The 18,936-nt window shown below is 39.5% G+C and overlaps 1 protein-coding gene across 3 annotated transcripts in view; it reads right to left on the reverse strand.

Moving 5' to 3' along the window:
- Window positions 1–18,527, reverse strand: part of LOC126416249 (STE20-related kinase adapter protein alpha) — a 34,185-nt gene extending 15,658 nt beyond the window's left edge. For 2 of the 3 annotated variants that reach the window (XM_050083873.1, XM_050083871.1), the window contains exons 1-5: window positions 18,255–18,525; window positions 17,942–18,143; window positions 17,585–17,817; window positions 4,457–4,628; window positions 4,117–4,369 (exon numbers count right to left, since the gene is read on the reverse strand). In XM_050083873.1, the coding sequence (XP_049939830.1) occupies window positions 4,117–4,369; window positions 4,457–4,628; window positions 17,585–17,817; window positions 17,942–18,121 (838 nt within the window). In that variant the 5' untranslated portion in view covers window positions 18,122–18,143; window positions 18,255–18,525. Of the gene's footprint in view, window positions 1–4,116; window positions 4,370–4,456; window positions 4,629–17,584; window positions 17,818–17,941; window positions 18,144–18,254 lie in introns of all 3 variants that reach the window. The other variant, XM_050083872.1, reaches the window with a different exon arrangement.
- Between the last annotated feature and the right edge of the window lie 409 nt (window positions 18,528–18,936).

The following is an 18,936-nucleotide window of genomic DNA, read 5'->3' on the forward strand; positions in this document are numbered from 1 at the left end:
CCCGTAATTTATTATCAGGAAGTGTAGACCAATGTGTGTGTCATAAAAGAGCAACATGACAACATAAAACCATCTGTAGATTGGCAAACGGAACCATGCGGATGGTGGGCCGAGGAAAAGAGACTGCAGCCTTTGCCGCCACATCAGCTGTCTCGCTTCCGCAGATACCTACATGCCCTGGGATCCAGAGGAATGCCACAGACACGCCCCTCAAGTGGAGCATGTGGAAGCAGTCCTGAATCCAGTAGACCAGAGTGTGGACAGGATAAAGAGCATGGAGGTTGAGATGAGAGCTGAAGGAATCCGAGCATAGAATATACTGTAGCCGTTGATGGCAACGGATGTCTTGGACAGCCTGGAGAACGGCATAAAGCTCTGCAGTAAAAACGGAACACTGGTTAGGAAGCCGAAATCTAATAGGGGTGTCGCCAACAATATAGGCACACCCAAAACTATACGTGGTGGGGGATACTATCCTTGGGAAGCTGGCATAGGTCACGGAGAGGGCAGGTCCAGGGGCAAAGCCAAGGTGGTGTCGTACCCCCATTGGTCAAGAAAGTTTTAGGTCATGGGAAAGAAAGGGAATGTAGCAGTTGACGGAAGTGGCAATTAACAAGTAGAAATATTGCAAAAATGCAAAAAACAAAGCGTATACATTAGGTGCTCTTTATTTTTCAAACACTGTATTTCTTCACACATACCCCCTTACATATCCTTTTGTTTTAAGAATATTTTTAAGACCTATTTTGTTGAAATTGAAGATAAGGATCTCATGCCCCAGTGGCAAAGAAGTTGTGTCATGTAGCTACATGCTTGTTTATTACTGCTTATGCACGTGGCAACTGCTGTCATACTGTCCACCTTCAGCTGTGTGTGTGTTTCCATTCTACGACATTGTGAATATTTACATCATGGTGATTAGTTTAAAATGTAATAACAGTTACTTATTTAGTCAGTGAAGTTAAGCAGCAGATCAGTGGACATAAATTACCATATAATCGACAGGTTTTGCTGGTCTTCTTTTATAACGTACATAAACTGAAAATCGACTATCAGTAAAAGTGATAATTTAGTTGCGTGTGAATGTGTAATATTTTGGGAGAATGCTAGGTTTCCTAGAAGAGCTCTACCACATTTTCAAAGAAATTTACAGACCTGCATTTAGAATGACGCAATCTGAAAAAGGTGCTCAGAGAAAGATAAAACCCACAAAAAATGAGTGCAAGTTTTCCGCAAATCTACATAATCTCTTTGGATGTTGCCTATTGTAGGAGGTTTGAACATGATAAAAATAGTAGCGGATTAACTCTTTTTACTACATCAAAGAGTCCAACTGTAGAGTTTATCTTGGAGGTAGTGATTGCAAGTTGGCAGCAAAAGAGGTAAGGCCAAGGATTAGAGTTATGAAAGAGAAATCAAGGAAGATGAAGGATGGTAACAGCTGAGAGCTTTCCTAAAGTACTACTTATTGGTCTGAAGAAACTGTTGACATGAATGATTCTGATGCTGATACAGTTTTTACAGAACCCGCCACTAATTCAGCTTCAATTTCTCATACTGATGCAACGGTAGAAGAAAGTAAGGCAAATTCAAAAAGGGGAGATAAGCGTGAATGAGGAGACTTATGACACTGGAGAATAATACATATTTTGTGGGACAACATTATTATTTTATTGTCGTTTTACATTTTTTTCCATTGTTCCTTTGGTGATTCTACATTTATGGAGATGCTGATTGTCAACACACAGTGAAAGTGTAGTGACATAATAAATGCGTTCAAAAACACGCAAAAAATCTGTCATTTAGAGTAGCTGACCAGATAAGAGAACTCCAGGATGACACACACGGATTAATAACATCAGAAATCACGCTTCACCAATAAAAGAAGAGGGACATGTATGGCACAAAACAAATAGTCATTCATTTAGATGCAAAGAAGAATACATCTCCATAAATACAGAAACACCTAAGGACCAACAGAAAAACACATAAAATGACAATAAGATAATAACATTATCCCACAAAATGCCATGTGTGTTAAAATCTCTATAAATAAGACACAGTACCGAAAGCTGTGTAATATAAATTTTGAGAGCCCAGTGTCTACAGTTTTCTGCAGAGAGAGATAAAAGGAACATACAATAACACCAACCCACGTACCGTTATAGAAACTACTTGCATGTTGGTGAAGAAAAGCTTGGGAACCTGTGTTTTACTATATTGGAGAAATTAGTTTCTAAATTCTGTTTCTGGCAACATAATATTTATTTATAGGATTTTGATTTATGTAATTCAAATGAATAGTCTAATTTTGTACATTCTTTCAAAGCTCTTAAGAATATCATTAAGGTGATTGAATCTAACTTCTCCGATTTTTAAAGGTCCACTGTCATAAAAAAAGTACAGATACTGCCATAGTTATAAAGATACTAGAAAAGAGTTACAATCTGAACCAATAACAAATATTAATATACGAAAAACACATTGAGTCTCAGCCAGGCAAAGTGATTGTAGTGGGAGGGGAAATTTTTCATTGGGCCTGTCTGCAGCTCAACACCTCCTATGTGGTGGGCACCTATCTATCCACAGCAATCTATCCTTTCCCTACTGCTGTTATTCCAGCCTGGCCTTTTCACAGTTTCATATAATATGTAAATATATAGAGTAAATGAAATGACTATGTGGAAAGAATGTAAGAGTGAGGCCATGAAATTTGTACCACATAGAAAAAGAAATCTTGGAAAGCCCAAGAAGAGATTTCATGAATGAGACTGACCCACTAACATGACCATTCAAAGTGAAGATGACAATAAATTAATAGTGTATTGTGTAAGGCAGAATTCCGATTCCAGATTTTTCTATTTTTTCTGAAAGTCCATAAATCCAGAGATACAATAACCAAAACATGATTGTTTTGGATATTCCACCTTTAGCAGAACAGAGAGAGGAACACTACAATTATTATTGTTAAGCATCATAACAATCATTAGTACTGTTTTTCTTCCCTTTACAAATCTAGCCAGATAACACGGCTGTTTGTTAGTAATATTGGAAATACCAGATGGACACTATGTAAAATAACAGAAAGTGAACCATTCATGCTTAAAACACTGAGTCCTGGCTCCTCTTCTCACAGAAAGTACACTCATTCACACACACATATCCACACTGACACCCAAACACAAATTACCATGGCTGTAACACAGTGTCACTGTGGTGAGGTGTGTGTGTGTGTGTGTGAGAGAGAGAGAGAGAGAGAGAGAGAGAGAGAGAGAGAGAGAGAGAGAGGAAGGAGTGGGGGTGCATTCAAACAGATGATACATTTGGAAAGGCTATGAACATTAAAATTTCTCTCTGTCAACTCACAGTCAACACTGAAGAAAAACTACAAGTATCATCATAAGTACTAGAAACCATTGGAACTGTTAGCTGTGAGAGAAAAAAGGCAAGACTATATTTTGGAGTCTGAATATCTAATAATTAAGTTAACACATGTAAATTAAAATCTTTTAACTAAATAAATACAGGCAGACAGACATTTGCTTTCGTGCCTGACGCACAAAGTAATGCCTAGTGTACACTTCTTAAGAGAATTTGTTTTACTGAAAGACTCGAAAATTTTCATAATTTACTTCTTCACTGCTACAGAAAATTACAGATAGAGCAGTGCCTCTCATTCGTCATTCCACGTCTCAATCTGTTATGTGCGATACGAACACATGAAGTGCTGCACTGTACTTTTATTACTTGGGTTTAAAAAGAGCTCAGTGTTTATATAAAGCCCTTTATTAAAGTGTGTGACAGGTTATATTAACATCTTTCATATAAGACAATTATAGATCCAAATGGCAGAAACTTATAAAGACTACTGATGATTTCCATTAAGACTCTTTTTGTTTACTACTGTAAAACGTCTGTGACTGTAGCCACTACATTTAAGCTAATTAACTATCACCAAGTAACAGAGAGAGGGGATGGGGAAGAGGAGGGAGAGAATGAGGGAGTGTGAGAAAGGGAGGGGAGTGGTGGGAAAGGGAGGGGAGTGGGGGGGGGAGGGGGAGAGAGAGAGAGAGAGAGAGAGAGATAGAGAGAGAGAGAGAGAGAGAGACTATTTACCTCTAATTTCATCTTCTTCTTCTTCTGTTACTTCATCCTCGCACAACAAACCACAAGGCTGAGGAGAAAACCCATATTCCTTAAAAAACGAAACTGTGGAGACATCCAAAAGCTGTGGAACAGAGCCACGGACTTTTTCCATTAACATCAATGTTGTGGGCATACCAGAGAAGGGTTCCACACCATTAGCCAACTCACAGAGAGTTATGCCAATACTGTAAATATCTGAACTTTCATTGTAACCTTTGAGGTTCTGCAAGAAATGAACATACATTAGGTATGAAAAACACATTTACTTCATAAATTACACCACTAGTGTATGTTTCATATACTTGCAGACCTGTTCCAGTACTTCTGGGCTCAGCCAGTTCAAATTTTTCTGCGTACTGTTTGGAAATGAATGCACGGTATTCACTCTTCTTCCATCCCTCACAATGTTGTAAGAATACCTGAGCCCTGATAAACAGGCCCTTCCACTAGATGAAACTAATATGTGACTTGCTCTGATGGCCCTGTAATAACATTACAAGAAAAAACTACATCAATGTTCAACTCATTAAATTCTACAAAATGTTACAGCCCATATCAAATCAACCAAAGCTTTAGCCCTCATGGTGCTAGATTCTTTGTTTATTGTATGTGCCCATAGAGTAATATAAAAAATTTCGTATCTTTTGATGCATGGTTCATATGTTTTTCATGTTTCAATAAATGAAAATTGCTCATTATACTGAAAGTGTCAAGAAATAAAAATGACCAAACTTAAACACTATTGATACTAGGAAACTGAAACTGTTATTTTGAAGATCTTTATATGTAACACAATAATGATGTAACATTTTGTTAATTTTATTAGAAACCTGAAAAAACGTATTTTGGAAAATCTCAGCACCCTCCTTTTACATAATGTTATGTTTTCCCTGTGTGAGCTTACAAACAGTGATTTTATCTTCCAGAAGGTGAAAGAGCAAGTTCTTGATACATAAAATTAACAAAATTATATCTTTTAAAATAATTAGCAGATTTTAGTAACAAACCAGGAGATAGTACTTTTCTCCACAAGCTAAGCACAGATATTAAGCTAACAAAGACTTGAATTAAATGATTACTAATCTCATAGTATTTTCCTGATAATATATTTACATAACAAATGTTGGAAGTGAAAGCAACTGTATAACACATTGTCTTAATTTTTAGAAGAGTTGTCAGCAGTCTTTTCTTCACTAAGAGGATAAATAAAGCAAGCTGCACAATGAAATAACCTAATGACCTTTATGACAGGATGGAATTAAAAGTGATGATTTAAGGTCAATGTGTTGACTCTTCCAGTGGGGAGGATACACACAACAACAAGGTGTAAAACTTTGCTTCTGCTGTTTGCAGATAGGCGGCGACAACGGTAAGTAGCGGTTGAAAGAAACAGATCGCAGATGTCAGGCAGTTAGCTTGGACCTCGGTCAACATAACCTCATTCAAACATTAGTCAATTTGTGCCTGAGACATAAAGTTGTTCTTAATTGAAAATGTCAGTTTATGAGCCTAATTCTTGTCATTTGCGGGAGGTGTTACTGTTTTGTTTCAGTATGAAGAAAACAGCGAATGCTCTCAAGTACGTATGGTAAGGACGCTATTAGTGAAAGAACATGTCGTGAGTGGTTTTAACATTGTAGACCGACATAGTGGTGGAAGAGAGAATGTTTACGAAGATGCAAAATTGGAGACATTGCTGAGTGAGGACTTGTGTCAAACTCAAGAAGAATTGGCACAATTAGTGGGAGTGACACAGCAAGCCATTTCAAAACGTCTCGAGGCTATGGTCTTGATTCAGAAAGTACAAATTTGGGTCCCGTGTGAGCCGAAACCAAGAGATGTTGAACGGCGTTTGTGAACAGTGGCTTCAGAGGAAAAAAACGGAAGGGATTTCTGCATTGCATTGTGACTGGGGACAAAAAATGGGTTCATTACGACAACCCTAGATGCAAAAAAATCATGGGGATATCCTGGCTCCAAGATCATCCTCTGCATTTGGTGGGACCAGCTCGGCACCACGTACTATGAGGTGTTAAAACCAAGTGAAACAATCACAGGTGTTCGTTATCGAATGCAATTAATGCGTTTGACCAGAGCACTAAAAGACAAACGGATGCAACATAGTGAGAGGCACGATAAAGTGATTTTGCAGCACGACAACGCTCGACTCCACATTGCAAAAGAGATCAAAATGTACTTGGAAATGTTAAAATGTGAAGTCCCACCCCATCCACTCTATTCTCCAGACATTGCTCCCTCTATTACCTGCTTATATCAATGGTGCATGGCCTGGCTGACCAACACTTCCGATCTCATGAAGAAGTCACAAATTGAATCAATTCGTGAATCGCTTCAAAACATGAACAATTTTTTCGATGCCTGATTCGTACACTGTCCAAAAGATGGGAGAAAGTAGTGGCCAGTGATGGAAAATACTTTGAACGATACATATGTAACCAATTTGTTTCATTAAAGCCTCAAACATTGGGGGAAAAAACGGGGGAAGCAAAGTGGTACACCTTGTACAAAGTCCAAGGTTTAGACAAGGAAAGAATTAAGCAGCAGGTCCCTTTGGATGATAACAGACTAATGGCCCTTTTCCAGAACGCAAGCAGTCTCTCACCAATGATGAGACTGAACACTGTTCCTTACGGCAACTGCAATAAATCAAGTGTCAATGATGGTCAAATCTTCTGAGAAAGTATACTGTTAGGAAATTATTTTCACAGTTGATATACCAATAATAATAATAATAATAATAATAATAATAATAATAATAATATAAAGACAGTGGAATGAGAGTAAAGGTATGAGCCCCTTGGATGCTTTTTGAATTATTGGAATGGGACAATAACCTTATTTCACTTTTTGGTTATTTCCCTTTCATATGCAATTCAAAATGGATGCCAGCATGGCCTCTCGAGCAAAGTTGTACAGCTGCTTGGAGTCATGATTTGATTTCCAAATGGCCTTTGTAAACTTTGTTTCATAGCAACACTATCACAGTGCTCCGTCCAGTGCTTGCATCTACACTGATACAGACCATCACCTACAGGACGAACTCAAGATTCTTGGAAGATAATGGCTATTCACAACTGAAGATCCGTAAGATGCTGCAATTCAAACCCCTGAGTGTCCCACCTCAAGAAGCTGAAGAGAAAATAGGTCATATCCTCTCTAAATGTAAAGCGAAGATTATTTTTCTGGTAGCACCAAAGATGGTCATGCTCCTTGGCTCTGTGAAGGCTGGCTTGATTCTATGCAAGGCAGGCAAAATGCTGTAGAAATAACACCACTGGTCACAATGGCGTCAAACTGCAACAGAATATTACTGGAGAAGGCCGGGGGGGGGGGTGAAAATTGATCAATAGGCGGTGTCAGAATACGTAAATAAAAACACCTGTGATGCACACGACCCATTGAAGGTGGTATAAACATGCCAGGTACAAGGCTTACCCTCATTTCATGTCTACGATGTTCGCCATGACTGTCTCAATGCGGGATCGCTCTGTTTGTACAGCCGTATTACAAGAATGATGACTGTGCACACATCGCTCTACAGTGACTGTGCACACATCGCTCTGCAGAAGTTCCAGACACTGAAAGGTTTGAAAAAAGGTGTTGGACCTACGACTGCCGTGGGTCTAGAGAAAATGATCCGGAAATCCGAAAAGATGGGTTCTTTTGGTGTGCAACCTGGTAGAGGGAGGAAACGAGCTGATCTGACATCAGTGGAAGCAGGGGCCACAGCAATGCAGGAGGCGATGGCAGGTTGTGTGCACACATGTAGTGCACAGAGAATTGTCTGCATATCGGACATACCCACACAGTGCATAAAATCCCAAGAAACGTCCTTCTTTGCTATCCATTCAAAACTACCCATGTGCACGACTTGTTTCCTGTGGAGCTGCCTGCAAGAGAGACCTTTGCTTTAGAATTTCTTGCTCGCATGGAAGTGGACAATGATTGGCCATGGAAGATTTTGTGGACGGACAAAGTCCACTTCCATCTGACTGGATATGTCAGTACACACAATTGTCGAATATGGGCAATGGAAAATCCACATGTAAATCAATCAGTACCACTTCATTCTGAAAAGGACACTGTGTGGTGCAGGTTTACGGCATCATTTATCATAGGGCCATATTTCTTCAAAGAGACAGGTGCTTCTGGTTCTGTTACCTGTACCATCACTGGAAAGTGCTATGAGTGTCTTTTGCGCTACCACATCATTCCAGCCCTCCAACAGCTTGGATGGGATCATTTTTGTGCAAGATGGAGCACCTATGCACATTGCAAATATAGTTAAGCAGCTGCTGAAGCATCATTTCGCAAATGCTAGAATTATCAGCTACAATTTCCATACAGCCCGGCCATCCCAATCACCTGATCTTAATTTGTGTGACCTCTGGCTGTAGAGCTATCAAAAAGCTGTTGTGTTCAGTGTCCCAATTGAAAATTTAGCTGCATTGAAGGCACGTGTTGCGCAACACATTCTTCGATCAGTTGTGGAACATGCTGTTTCTCGATTTCAACTTGTTGCAGAAAACGGTGGACAGCATACTGAACATGTTTTGTGCCAGTCACATGAAAATTAATAATCTGATTTGATTAATGCTTTTTATGCAGTTTTTGGCCTTAGGACAATTAAAAACTGATGTGAGTTGTGCTTTTTGGCCTCAGGACAATTAAAAACTGATGTGAGTTGTGCTTTTTGGCCTCAGGACAACTAAAAACAAATTTTTCCCATCTGATGTGATATGATCTTGCCATGGCAGATGGGCTTATGTAACTAATAGTATCACACCTGTACAACCATGCACACTGAGTAACATCAAACGTACACCTTAGGCATTGTTGTATGATTCATTTGTCATTTGTAGTTGACCAATATTAAATTATGATACTTACAGTGCCTTCTAGTAACTCTTTATTTTTCTTCTGCCATACGTTTTCCCCCTTCTCCGTTAATATTCTGTTGCAATTTGACGTCATTCTAACCAGTGGTTTTATTTCTACAGCGGTTTGGAAGTTTAATTATAATCACCCTGTACCTTATGTGCAGTTCAAAAACAATGTGTGAAACCTTGATGCTATACCTGCCTAATAAACCTGCCATGGCAGAGCACTGTATTCATGCAGGCCACGCTATGGACTTAAAGAACATCCACATTTTAACACTTTACCATCCTCTGGATATACAGTTGTCAGTTCTCAAGGAAGCCACTAACAACATTTGATGAATTATTTAATTAATCATGATGATAGTTTTAACCTTAATGAAATGTGGAATTAGGTAAAGGTGATAGTTAACTCCAAAAGACAATGGTACAGCCCCCTGTCGAACAGAATTTTTAAGACATCATCATTCACAATGGTCATCACAGTAGCATGTATCTCTGCTGCGTGCATGGTATTTCTTCTACTATATCTCTACTGCCTGCATGGTATTTCTTCTACTATATCTCTACTGCCTGCATGGTATTTCTTCTACTATGACTTTCTGTTCTTGTAGAGCCGTGGCTCAACCTACTAGTAAATAAGGTGGATGGGAGCACTTTACCATCACTCTTTCCAGCTTGCTCTGAAACTTGTTGAATGGTATACAGCTGAAATGTCAGTAGCAGACAAAGTTTAGTTACAGCTGGATTCTCACAATTTTAAGGATCAAATTAATCACTGGGTGTTCCAACTTCGATGTATTTCAGGTTCACTTGTGTGCGAAAGGTGGTGTGGGTATAAATCATCAGTTTTTAGTTTTTATGGAAAACTGAGGTTTCACTTTAATTTAATGTTCATTTAATTGATTTTTGATGATTAAGTACTTTCAATTTACTTCGAAATAATTTTTCCATGCAAATAATTTCTACATGTTACATGAGCACTTGTTCAATTACAACAAGACATCTAAGGAACTGTTTGCTCTAGAAAGCAATATTTTTTTTTCTTTTAATAGTAAACATTCTGCTGCATAGGTTACTTATTACTCTACCAAAGAGAATATTTAGAAGAGAAGAAATACGCAAAATAGATTCTACAGAACATGTCCTGTTGGAAGTTTATATACAGGGAAATAGATTAAGGTAAGCAACACTGAACAAAGTTCTTCCCACCAAGTACTTCCAAGAAGAAGCTTGTAAACAGTAATGAAGTGTACAGTGAAACCAGAGCCAGTGATACCAGTTTAACACTAGATTTAAGTGTACTAAAAATGATGTTTAATCAAACCACATGCTGTAACCTGTGTGGTAGAGAGATGATAATTTCTGAAAAGTCTTCAAAAGAAACTTCCAGTTCTTAAGTTTGGAAGAGTCTTATTCTGTTTGTGAGGGTAAGAAAGAATTCTGGACATCTGAGAAACGTAAAAACAATAACTTTTTTGGGATGACCATCAGATATTTCTATGGGCTGAGAGGGTAAAGGACCTAGAGCTGCAAATAACTGTGTGCTCTTATGAATCTTTCATGCACCCCTACTAATGTTTCAAGATATACAGATGTTCTAAGAGGAAATAGTAAGCATAGCTCTCTCTTATAGATATTACTTTTGTGTGGATCTATAATGGTTGAATTGTGCTAATAGCACAATCGTAAAAAATATTTTTAAAAATTACATAAATTTTTAAAACCTTCATTTAAAAATTCATATCTTGATTCCTGGCACAGTTACCTAGCTGATAGTATATCAGTGAGTATATAAGATGTAACTATTTCCTGGCAAATGTTTTTTATTAGCATGGATAGTTCCTGAGAAAACAGGATATAAGTATGTTAAATTTACTATTATCAGAATAGGGCATTGACACACCCCTTAATAATTGTCCAATTGAGCATAAGTTTTGTACAGAAAATTTGTTGGTATCAAATGTAACAGAATAATGGGGTGGGAGCAGGAAAATACTATCTTTCAGAAAATTATCCTCAGCCGAGGGCCACCCCAATGCCCATTAACCCATATCTTTGATTCCTGCAAGTCATTTTGATTTGCTTGGAATTGTATAGCTTGCATATCTATAAGAGAGAGGGTTAAACCATTTGCTGTGAACTAATAGTAAGGGTGTTGCATTATTTTTTACTCTATCTGGTATGGATGCACTTGCACCCTTTATCAGTATACTAGTTTCACCAGTTAACATCACAGTTTAAGTGTTCTTTAAGCTACTGGGTAAATCTAGTCAGGCCCATCCATCTACCACAATATATAGCATGGAGATGATTCTACTTTATAACTGCTGCTGAAGGCAGTGGAGCCCAGTCATGTTAGAACCACATCCTGAAGTTGTCCAGTAGTGGTACGTATTTCAGCACCCGTGGGAATTCATTTTTCAAAAATGGCAGTTAGCGTGCTTCGTCAGATGACCACAAGAGAAATTGCAAACAATGAGATGATTAGCCAATATTCCACAGCGTACATTCACACACCTTCTCTGAACACTTTAGAGACTGGCCATTTAGAAGAATATCAGGCCTAGAAAACCAGCTATTTATGGTGTTTTTAAAGTATTACTGGCACATATGTAACTGATGTATGTTCAAGAGTAATCAAGGGTTGCTCAAATTAGCCCAAGTGAAATTCCCTGATATGTCCAGTAATTCCAGATAAGTTTTAGCTTTTTTCCCAGACAATTTTAAGATCCCAAGGACAAGACAAAAAAATGTAAGGACTTCCATATTTCTAAATGTAAGAACAAAAATCGTAAGTACTAACATTAACATCTTTTGTAATGAACCGCTTTTAGATGGAGAAAGTAAGCCAAATTGTGTATCATCATCTGTAATGAACTGTTAAGCAAGCCAAATGGTGTATATATTTCATTAAGACCACTGATATTAATTTATTTCAATAAAATGAAACAATTTATGACAAAAAATACATGCTTCCTTGGAGTCAAAAAACACATTTAAAATATTTTCACTGATTTCAGAAATAACCTCGGAAAAAAGTAGGCCTCTTGAAAGAAGTGTGTAAGGCAGGGAAGAGCTGTGTAAACCAACACAGTAGGTGACAGGCAATAAAATGTTGGTTTTACTACATCTGTTATTGTCGGTTATTACCCATTGTGTTACATCTATTTTTTACAGGTATTGTGTGACTTTTCTTTCAAGAAAGAAATGAGTACATAGCATAAAAATTGCCAAATTTTCTCCTTCTTATCGTCCATACTTTCTAATATATAATGTACTTTCAAAGTGTCAAAAACGTACTAGAATAAATAAATATCTATAAAATGCTGCACTGTACAGTGTACTTGCGGTGAGACAGTCACAGTTCATGAAATCCATCGCCCATGGCCTCTGTCTTGGCGATAAGCACCACAGTCCTGCGTTCGTGGATAAGCCATGGAAATCCGCTGCATTACGCCATGCACAAACAGACACAGCCCCGGTGAGACTAGAACCGATGGGCTTCAGATTGGCAGACCTGATCCATTAAGGGATACCCACAAAAATGGCTTGAGTTTTGGCCCGTCCTGGAACTCCACTTGCGTGGCCAGCTATTCACGTGTCACCATGTTGATGAAATGAGACCACGATGACCAATCCATGCAACAGATTAACTTGCACGAATCCTCTGAGAATCAATACTAATGAGGATAGGTAGCAAGTCAACACACACAACAACATTTTTGGTCAAAGCCTTTGTCAGAAAATGAGAGAGAGCGCGCACGCGCCCGCCTACACACACATTCATTCACACAATCACTCAGACATATCTCATGCACACATGACCTCTGCCTCTGGCCACTTCGTCAACAGTCTCTGAGAATCAGACCCAAACAAACCACTTCTCATGCCCCCCTGCCTCTCCCTGGCATCTGCTAGGCTGTCGGCAAGAAATGGTGGCAGCACTGACTGCAATCTGAGTGGAGTGGTAGGAAGGGGAGAAGGAGTAAGAAGGAGGGAGTAGGGAAGCGGGGCATGTACTCAGCTGCACGCAGCCAGCGACGATGCATGGCATCTCAGTAAACAAACAATGGTTTTCTTCCCCCCCCCCCCCCCCTGGCATGTTTGAAATTCCCAGAATTCCAGAACTTGTGGCAATCCTGGTAATAATACATACTGAAAAAAGATCAAGCTATTGAAAAAAAAAATCAAGCTTCAAGATTTATTTTTCGTATTCTTTCATAGATAACAAATTTTTAAATAATGATGACAAAGTATAATTAGCCTTCCAACGAAAAAGTGCGAGATGAGATATTGAAAAATTTCTTCCTTCCCCGCTTCGAAATTTTCTTGCGCACTCAACAAACATGTCATACGCTATGTGATCAAAAGTATCCAGACACCTGGCTGAAAATGACTTTTAAGTTTGTGGCGCCCTCCATCAGTAATGCTGGAATTCATTATGGTGTTGGACCACACCTAGCCTTCCACTGTTGCAGGCATACGTCCAGACAGGTGCTGGAAGGTTTCCTGGGGAATGGTAGCCCATTCTTCACAGAGTGCTGCACTAAGGAGAGGTATTGATGTTGGTCGGTGAGGCTTGGCACGAAGTCGGCATTCCAAAACATCCCAAAGGTGTTCTATAGGGTTCAGGTCAGGGCTCTGTGCAGGCATTATGAATAGGTGCTTGATCGTGTTGAGAGGTGCTTAAAACATCAATGTAGGCCTGTGCTGTGATAGTGCCACACAAAACAACAAAGGGTGCAAAAAGTCCCCTCCATGAAAAACACGACCAAACCATAACCGCCTCCGAATTATACTGTTGGCACTACACACGCTGGCAGGTGACATTCACAGGGCATTCGCCATACCCACACCCTGCCATCGGATCGCCACATCGTGTACCACAATTCGTCACTCCACACAACATTTTTCCACTGTTCAACCGTCCAATGTTTACACTCCTTACACCAAGCGAGGCATTGTATGTCACTTACCAGCTTGAAGTATGGCTTATGAGCAGTCGCTTGACCACGAAATCCAAGTTGTCTCACCTCCCGTCTAACTGTCTTAATACTTGCAGTGGATCCTGATGCAGTTTGGAATTCCTGTGATGGCCTGGATAGATGTCTGCCTATTACACATTACAACCCTCTTCAACTGTTGGTGGTCTCTGCCAGACGACAAACGACGTCGGCCTGTACGTTTTTGTGCTGTACGTGTCCCTTCACGTTTCCACTTCACTACCACATCGGAAACTGTGGACCTAGGGATATTTAGGAGTGTGGAAATCTCACGTGCAGACGTATGACATAAGTGACACCCAATCACCTGACCATGTTCGAAGTCTGTGAGTTCCGCGGAGTGCCTCATTCTGCTCTCTCATTTTGTCTAATGAATACTGAGGGCACTGATAAGGAGTACCTGGCAGTAGGTGACAACACAATGCACCCAATATGGAAAACAATTGTTTTTGGGGGTGTCCAGATACTTTTGATCACATAGTGTATTTACAGCAGAATCACAGCAAACTGTGAAACCTAACGAGAACACAAACGAAATCACATCAATGTGATCACCATATTGGCTCAGTCCCTTGTGACAGGCTTAAACGTTTGCTAATGCTGCTTTTGAAATTGACAACAGAAAGCAGCACCTATTAAGGGATAGGTAGCAAGACGTCCACACACGTTCTCATATGTAGTGGGTCCAATTTTCTAGCAATAAATGGGTTGCATGTCAAGAAAATTGCTGCCCGACCTGTGATCGGGCGTGATCTTTTTAACACAAAGTTGTCACCCAAGCTATGCTTGGCCTTTGTCCACAAAGTGTTAAGAGCTCTCTGACATATGGCATACAATAGGGCAAGTGACACCAACACTGCACATTGTGGTGATTAATGGATTCACTGTTTAAGACAATGAAATTGATTCTAAAACAAAAATATGTGGTAATGGCACAGTCAGTGCTAAAAAAAAAATCATTAACGTATCACCTGAACATTAAAAACATGATCATTGACATTCATGTGTTAACTGCATATTGTACAGTGACAGTGATGTACGTACAGTATATGCTTAACAGATGCCTAGTGTCCATGTGTAAGTGTTTTGTTGAATGATAGCTAACAAAGCCTCTTGATCATGAACAAACGCCATTGGATGATCTGTAGCTAGCTGGGACCTCAGTGAACCTAAAACACACAGGCTTCATTCCATTTGTCGGTGGCTATTTATCCAGACAGTCTGCGACACAACCCGGTACCACAGTAACAGCATTTTGTTTTGGTTCCAAACAGAGCAATAACACATTCATGCACTAGTAAGCAAATGCACTGCGAGAGAATGATAAATGATGTGCTGCAATTCTGCAGTTGCAGGATGTTTTTGTTCTGTTGGAACATGCTAACAATGAGCATATGGTTTAGGCTAGATGTCACTATCCACTCTGTCAACACCTGCTGCATTCAAACCAACTGAGCTAAGCCAGACCAGCATACACACTACTTGCACCTGATCTGTGCATCACACTCTAACTTATGAGTGAACCATATGTTTGTATTTTATAGGTTTCCAAGGTTGAAATAACATTTCTGCTAATGGATTCTGCCCTTTAGACAATAACCAAAACATTTAATTATGTTATTCTCAACTGCAATTAAATGCTAATGTTTGTCTGAATTGCACTGAAAACTTGCTAGTGATCTACAGGAGTAGGTGGAGTTCTTTTCCTACACAGAACAAAAGTTTAAGCATGTAACACTCAGTCAATGGGACTATAGTTTTAAGTAACGGAAGTGGCAAGAAAAGAGGTATTGTTTTTAGCATCAAAACTAAAACCATTATACACGGGCAGTCACAGAGCGACCACCCATATTTTTGACATCCATGTGCAATAACCACTCAGATGGCAGCACTAGCAATTGGGTGGGGGGGGGGGGGGGGGGCAAAGAACAGTGCAGATGTTGTCATAATGCAAAAATGGAGCAATTTACCTGATGTCCAACAAGGCATGATCACTGGTTTTTGTGCAGAGGGTGAAAGCACTTCTGAAATGGCTAAGTTTCTAAACTGTTCACAAGACGCCATGATTTAAGTACACCATGTGTGGCAACACGATGCTACCAAAACCAGCACCAAGGCAACTGTGGTGCACTGTGGGCCATAGATGATGACAGTGAACTATAGCTGTGGAGATGTTGAGCAACTGACCACCCAGATAAAGCACGAGGCTACCAACAGTGTCTCTTCAACGACTGTTCAGCGAGCATTGCTGTGTATGGGCCTCTTTGGCAGGTGGCTGTTTCATGCACCCATGCCGACTGCTGTTCAAAGGTGACAAAGGTTGGAATTTCACACCAGTACTGCAACTGGATGTCCGAGTGACTTTTCAGAGGAATCACATTTTATGCTCCAGCGGGCAGATGACTGTTGGTGTGTATGGCATGAAACATGTGAAAGCAAATAGTCAAGACCGGAGAAGAGAGCATCATGACCTGGGGAATGTTTTCGTGGCACTCCCTCGGTGAGTGTCATAATATGTAGAATATTTTCGTACCATTCCCTGTGTGATCTCTTCATTCTGAAAGGAACAGCAGATCAACACAAGTACACATGTATCCTTGGGTACCACATCAACAAATACATGCAATTTTTTTTTCCTCTGCACAATGGCATCCGTTTGCAGATCAATGCAATGTTTCACACTGTGAGCAGTGTATGTGCATGGTTTGAAACAGGATGAGTTTACCATGCTCCCCTAGCTACGAAACTCCCCAGATTTAAACCCAATTGAGAATTGTGGGACCGTCTTGATCAGACTGCTTGTGCCATGGATCATCAAATGAGCTGGCAACGGCACTGGAGTCAGCAAGGCTCCACATACCTGTCGGCAACTCCAGAACCTTACTGACACACTTATTGCACATTTCATAGCAGTCCAGGCTGCAAATGATGGTTATTCAGGCTTCTGACAGTCATCAAATTAATGTGACTGGACAGTGTATATCCTTTGAAAATTATCTGTTTTGTTGTTACACTGCCACAGCTTTAAAAATTTTTTCAATTAACATTGTAGCGACAGCATTATCAGTAGCATGGTTCAAGGTCTACATTAGGTTCGAATGAGACAGTTTGGCTGTGTGCTTGCAAAGCCTGTAGTGATGTGAAAAGAAATTACAGCCAGCTAAGAATTCACACAGAGATTCAGAAAATAGTTGGCGGTCAGAGGTTGCATTTATCTCTCATTATTCTGCATTGTAATTTGACCTCTAAAACATGAGCCACAAACTCATATCAATGGTGATTGTCCTTTATATTTCTGCAATTACAACCACTTCCACTATAATGCACATTCCGTGGAAACACTTATAAAAGGAATTGACAGTTGCTTCAAATCTTTGCTGCCTTCTCATTGGGCACTTAACAAGCTACTGATATGTCTATTCCCACTGACACAAGTGAGGAAGAGAGACATTTCCAATCCCAAGGAACAATATGCGCTAACACATTTTGCATGAGACTATTCTTGTTGTTAGACTTAATAACAAAACTCACCTGTGAATAAATCCTTTTTTGTGAATGTATTCGAGACCAAGAAGAACATCTCTGAGGATTAAAGCAATTGCAAGTTCCGGTAAACCACCAACAAAATGATTCTGTATTAAATCTTGGCACGAACCAAAGGCCATCAATGGTGATACCATTAACAATTCAGTGCCCGACACAAATGCTAGGTGATAATACAGCACGTTAGGATGTGAAAGCTGTCGTGAAACACAGAGTTCAGTCTGCAAAAAGAAATTTGTATTTATCAACAGCTCTATTATGTTTGTCAACAGATTAAGAGTTCTACTTCAAACTTACGCTTAAAGCACAACGTTTGACACAAATTATGCTTTGCTAAATACTCACCTGCAAAAGCTCTAATTCTTCCGCAAAGCCATTTGTATCATAATTGTCTAAATTGATTCTTTTCACAGCAACCACAGTGCTAAGAGGTAAATACCTCATTAGCTCTACTGTTCCACCTTTATTGCAACATTGTCCTATTATGCAGCAGGACTGAAAATTTGTACGTACAGGCTGGAACATTGTTCACCAACGTATGTGCTGGCTAGAAACAGAACAAAAAAGGCGTATTACTACAACAAATAGCTTGCTTCAACACAAGACACAATTATAAATATTAATTGATATGTATCTTTTACTGTTGGCATAAACTCACAGTACATCACAAACAGCTGTGTTTTTCAAGTACCATATTAAAATGCTTAAAGCTTGTTAATGATTTCAAATTCTGTCACACACTACGATATATTTTGTAAAAGTTTTAAGCGGTCTCTCACAATTGAATATTCCGAACTAACTAAAACACTCGATACACCTTGTGCAAAACAAAACTGGTAGAAGCAGTTCATCATCTTGCAAAGCTTTTTCTATATAATTCCATTCATGTTCCACCCTCTTTTTCTCTTTGCCTCCCTCCGCATCCTTCACGATGCAACAACGCCTAAGAATATATTTCATATCGAAAGATATCTTATGGCTCGAGCACATGCAAGGATCTGTCTGCGCAGACATCCACACACAGTTCCGTGCGCGCAATAAATCGCTGCAAATGTTGGGTTTCCACACGATACAAGTTTCATTCTACTGCTCGAACGCGAAATTTCAGAAGCAAGCGACTAGGATGTCTCAACCTCAATTTATTCAGAAATTTGTAATGGAGGAAATTCTGTCAAGGTCTGTGTGACAACCTGGACTGGGGGAGAAACTGCAACAAAACGCAAAAAAGAGAATCACCGATCAGAATTTTCAGGATAGTGGCAGTTTAAGTACAGGCAGTTTTCACACATTAATTTACTTCGCGAGTTCCAGAGAGAACCCGACTCCTAGGCGCATTATTT

The sequence above is a fragment of the Schistocerca serialis genome, chromosome 8 (assembly GCF_023864345.2).
Source record: "Schistocerca serialis cubense isolate TAMUIC-IGC-003099 chromosome 8, iqSchSeri2.2, whole genome shotgun sequence".
Lineage (NCBI taxonomy): Eukaryota > Metazoa > Arthropoda > Insecta > Orthoptera > Acrididae > Schistocerca > Schistocerca serialis.